This window comes from Clytia hemisphaerica, unplaced genomic scaffold, assembly GCF_902728285.1.
Source record: "Clytia hemisphaerica strain Z4C2 unplaced genomic scaffold, Clytia hemisphaerica genome assembly, whole genome shotgun sequence".
Lineage (NCBI taxonomy): Eukaryota > Metazoa > Cnidaria > Hydrozoa > Leptothecata > Clytiidae > Clytia > Clytia hemisphaerica.
The window spans coordinates 2,274,416-2,279,711 of NW_027103551.1; the positions used below are offsets into that span (position 1 = coordinate 2,274,416).

At 34.3% G+C, this 5,296-nt stretch overlaps 1 protein-coding gene and 1 long non-coding RNA gene across 2 annotated transcripts; both read right to left on the reverse strand.

Moving 5' to 3' along the window:
* Positions 1–369: 369 nt before the first annotated feature.
* LOC136800110 (uncharacterized) lies at positions 370–2,374 on the reverse strand. Its single transcript, XM_067056721.1, has 3 exons — positions 2,091–2,374; positions 1,598–1,859; positions 370–489 (listed from the first exon to the last, which is right to left on the reverse strand). Exons 1-3 carry the CDS (start codon positions 2,372–2,374, stop codon positions 370–372), a joined length of 666 nt encoding a protein of 221 aa, XP_066912822.1.
* A 188-nt stretch (positions 2,375–2,562) lies between these two features.
* Positions 2,563–3,641, reverse strand: LOC136800066 (uncharacterized). The gene is made up of 3 exons (XR_010845670.1): positions 3,580–3,641; positions 2,948–3,039; positions 2,563–2,661 (listed from the first exon to the last, which is right to left on the reverse strand). It is a non-coding gene; the product is annotated as an uncharacterized lncRNA (long non-coding RNA).
* Positions 3,642–5,296: the final 1,655 nt, after the last annotated feature.

Sequence of the window (5,296 nt, forward strand, 5' to 3'; positions counted from 1 at the left end):
GCTCATTTTCCAACGATTCATAAAAAGATTTGTATAATTTTCCTCAAATCCGTAGAAAGTTTGTACGCCTGAAGTGTTTGAGTAAATCTCTTAAGTCTTCTTGGACCCTAGCAGTTGTCGGGGTTTCGCAGGGTTACGAATCTATTTCAAAATCGCGTGACCCTATAAATATTTTGCTTGCAACTTGCGAATCGAGTGACTTGCCTGGATCGCTTCGCAATTCTTATATATATACACTAGTTTGTTTGCTGTTTTGTTCTCTACTATACCAATTTTGACCAGGAACGCTTTTGAGTTGATTTTTTCAATATTAGCAACAATTCTATCGATCTTTTCGTAAGTTAAACCAGTTGCAATGCTTGGGGGGAATCACAATCCAGTGGACATACTCTCTTGGTATCCTACAACCATATCTTTAATTATTTGTCTTTGTTCATCTGAGCAATGTCTAACGTTGGAACCATGCATGATTTTTCGAGCTTCTCTTTCCTGTTAAGAAAATAAAATCATTACAAAAGATGTACTTCAATGGGATTGAATTTTGGTGCCATGAGTAAAAGATTAAAAAAAAAACACACAAAACTTTTCCCAAAAACTCATTGAAAGACTAAGGACTAAGCACTAAGGAAGTATCATTAATGCATAAATTTGAGCAGATTATGCCAGGGTAGAAGTAGTAGCAGTAGTAGTAAAAGTTTTTCAAAAATTTACACGTAGATACCACCTATTTTATTATTTTACTACCCTGGGTAGTAAAAATTTGTTTCCATTTTTTGTCACAACACCACGGTATAGTCAACCTCATTATGTCTGAGATTTTACAACTGACCCCCCTCCTGATACCACAAAATTTTACACTACAAAATTTTACCAAAGATTATATTTTACATTATGGCCTATCAGTTACTATCGCATAAAGAAACCTGTAATTAACAGTTAATTTTTTGAAGACTTCTTCTAGTAACACTTTCAAAGACAGAAGTACTGTTAATGGAGAGTGCCCGGATCAATTCTTTTGCAAGAATATTAATTTCAACAAAATTTATACTCAAAAATAAAATACCTCAAATATTTGTATCGGACAATCACCACAGACGCATGTAATAGAACATATTGTGCAGCAATTATGTGTTAGTTCCAGTGATTGAATTGCGTTATTATTCTCGTTAAATTGTGAGTAAAGTGCTGATCTCAAGCATGTAGTACTTTGCATGTAAGATTTCAGATTCATAGATACATTTCTTTTAGCGTTTGCATATGTATAAAGTATGGCATGACATTGTTGATTAGTATTTCTACCAGCCCTCCAAATTTGTTGACAATAATCGACAACGTCGTATGAGGGTCCATAATATAAAACATAACGAACATTCTTAACATTTACACCACATTCAAGGGCACTCGTAGAAATTATGATCCTTTTTGTTGAATTCTCAACCCGCAAAGATTTCAATACCTCGTCATTACATGAAGAAGGGGTTTCTGCATGAAACATTGCCACAATACTTTCAGGGTTCTCAAAATGTTCACGAAAAAATGACATTAGAACAGTGTATAGACAACCAAATAATTCCATTGACCTGCAATAAATAAGTACTTTAAAATTACTTCCAAGCTTGACGAGCCATCGTAAAGTGGCGTAGTTGACTTTGTCTTTAATGTTCACAATATTCAGTTTAATATTGGGTCTGTCACTGCAAGCGGCAACAATGCTCACAGCAGTTAAGTCAGCATTAACCGTGGCACTGATAGCCAAAACTGGTAAATCAAACCTACATATAGAGCGTAATTCTGATATCCGGACAAAGGATTCTCTAAAGGCAGCTTCTATCTTTCCAAATGTTTTGGATGCTTCACCCCTGAAAAAGAAATTCAAGGTATTAAAAATACATACTTATTGTGTCAAGATATTTGTAAAAACCAGCTACAAGAACAGATGTTAGACTCATATATCATGGTTTAATGACTAGACTCAGAAGAGTACAGTATGTGCTGGAGAAAGATTTTTCTTGTTTGCTCTGAAGAAATATTGTGAACTATATCGACCTATGCTATAAAACAAATGAGATAGAAATGCTTTAAAATCGTACCAAGTAACCTTGTGAACCTCATCAACCACCAAACAAACCAAGTTTTTCTTGACCAAAGATGACTTCAAAAACTTTTGAGCCTGTTTGTTTTGGAGCCATGTCTCTGGGGTGCCAAAAATCATGTTGAAACCCTTCATATCTTCTTGGATTGCACAAGCTTTCAAACCAAGTGGTGAGCTGTTAGCCTCATAAATTTGGTCCTTGATCAATGCAACCAGTGGTGAAACCACGATTACCAAAGGAGAAGATGCCAAGCCTAAATTTTTGGCTAGTACAGGCAGCATTTGATAAATTAAACTTTTTCCAAATGACGTTGGTAAAATGCACAAAGTATCGTTGCTACCAAAAAATGTTCTATGGTAAATTTTCTTTGAAGAATTTAGTTTTTCAGTAAGTCAGTTCTTGCAAAAGATGTTTCCTTATAGTATTTGGATTCAAAGGATGCAAATAAAGATTATATTACTTACAGTGTCTTTTCTGCTGTTTTTGGATGAATCTGCGCGGTAATTAGGATTGTTTTATAGCTTGCGCTTGTTGTCTTTTCGTGAACGAAAGTTAATACGAATAGCATCTAAAATATAAACAATTTTTTTTTAATTGATATGACTCCAATGTTTAAGTGTTTGTTTTACCTTTTATATAATATTTGTTAAAATTATCTATCATGGATAAAGGTCCTCCTAATATAATAGTAGTGAGGGCTGTACTGAGAAATATTACCCGAGGTCAAGTAATGCGAGAGCTTGCAAAAGTTCTAAAGCTCATCGAAATCAGTATAAAAAGGGCAAATGAACACAGAATATAAACACCTGCTACACAAAAGTAAAAATATGTAAGGATTTAGGATCTGAACTTACTTTCAATCTCTTCTTTGTCCATTTCAGGGTAAAGACCAAGAACCTTTTCGATAGCATGCCCAGATAGCTTCTTGTTGTCACCAGAAAAAGGGCTGAAAATAAATTAAATATATTGTAAATATTTAAATATTTTCACTCCAGCATAGCCCCATGTTTCAAGTGATTGTAGGGAAACAACAACAATTATTAAAATTAGCCCACAACAACAGAATTGGCTTGAAATCTTTAAGTACTGTAGGCATTAATTTGAAACAATCAGATGTAAGGTATGACAGAAAACCTAGGTCATATTATGACAAAAATATTTTGTTTGTCAAAACTAACTTAGACCTATGTTTATGTCTCTAAAATGACATATTTGAACTGAAATGAAATAAAGAAGGCAAAACAAGGTTTTTTCTTTACCTTGGTCAAAGATTATTAAAAATAACATCCCAAACATTTTTCAGGCCTTTTTCAGGTTATAAGACCGAAAATGTTCTCAATGATGTGTCCTCATTAACACAATTTTGTGAGTATTTTTGTCTTTCCTAAGACATTGAGTGTTCTAAGAGCCTGCAAAGCCTTAAATGTTCTCATCATAGTGTCCATCAAATCTCTCTTATAAAAATGAGTATAAGACTTTTACTCACCCTTTACCATTGGATAAGTCCCAGCAATACCCATCAACATCCATTGAGTCACTAACACTTTTACGAACACGTCTCTAGATGAAAGAAAATTGTTATCTTTTATAAATCTTTCTTAAATATTTTCTATGATTATAACAGCAAGAACATTAGATATTTCCTCAAGAAAATAACAACATAATTGTCAATCAATTGTACTAGTAACTATGTTTTACTCATTAAAAAGAATAATAATTTAATAATTTTCTTGAAGCCTGAATATCTTGATTCTCTGTAATGCTAATTTTTGATTATAAATATTTGAATAGTCTAGATCCTTTCTAACCTTAACTTTAATAGAAGCCTCTAATTTCCTCTTTCTTCCTCCTTTTGATGACTTTCCTACCTAATCTTACTCACAATCAAACCCCTCCCAATAAACTGACACATTTGTTTCGTTGAAAGGCATTGTGGTTCCGGTTAGCAGTGGTTACATGTTTCTAGTATATATAATTATATAATATAAAAATTAATAATAACTAGTTTGAGTTATCATTTATATTATGGGTTGGTCGCGTAAGTAGTTGGTCGATGGCCGTGCAATCGTTTCTTGTGTGTCTCTTTTCTTGGCACGTAGTCGGCAAAGCATCTGTGTTTTGGCATATCTCGCCGGGAAAAGTTTTGGGCTGATAATCGCGTTGTCGATATTCCGAAATGTTACACGATGTTGGATAATAAGTTGTTCCTTCCCTAATAGAGAATTTTCTTATAATTGACTTAAAAAATATTTATACAATTAAAAAATTTTAACCCCTATGGATGAGGACTGATCTTTTGTGATAGTCCTGATGCATCAGGTGAAAAACTCTTGCCCTAAATTGCGAAACAAGGTGTTCTCTGAGGAGCCAAACGTAGAGAACGTGCAAGAGAAAACTGTTGCGCCAAACCGAAGTTCCATCCAATTATAAATATAAGTTTTATAACTGACAAAAAAATATATATATAAAATTTCTTCTTTTGTGGTCTTGACGCTTGTTCGATGGTATTGATGACATTCTTTTGTTGCTTTTTGTCCTTTGTCGCGTATTGATGTAAACATGAAGAAAGAAAAAATTGGATATAATTGAAATGGTCGCAAATATTTGCTAAGTAAGCTAACCAGAGTCGAAAGACCGAGTGATCTACACACGGCTTGTCAGCCCTTTTGAATAGTCCCAGGCTCCATGCTTACGCATGCGTAGAAAACATGTTCGCATTGAAACGGAAGGAAAACAATTTCCAACTATCTTCGAACGTCGGAAATTTAATTTCCTACCTAATCTTACTCACAATCAAACCCCTCCCAATAAACTGACACATTTGTTTCGTTGAAAGGCATTGTCTTGTGGTTCCGAGTGGAAAAAAGAATGGTAGGTGGTAGATAAAGAAAATAAGTAATAATCACAAGCCTAAAGATTTAGAAATACTCATTCTAGTGGCCATACTATCTTTGATATAACCGTCTCTGGCTTTTTCGGATTTCCAACGTCCGTGTTTTGATATCAATCTGTCGCTTACTCCGTTGTTGGCTGCGGCCGAGGCTCCGCCTGATCTCAAACCGTGCAAACCGTACCGAACACCTTCTTCTTTAAAAGGAGTGACAAATTTCAAGAAAATCTCTCTTGCTCTAGAATAACCGAACCCTAAAGTCTTGGAAACTCTGTGGCCTTTTTTGCATTTGAAAATTCTTGGGATTAAATAA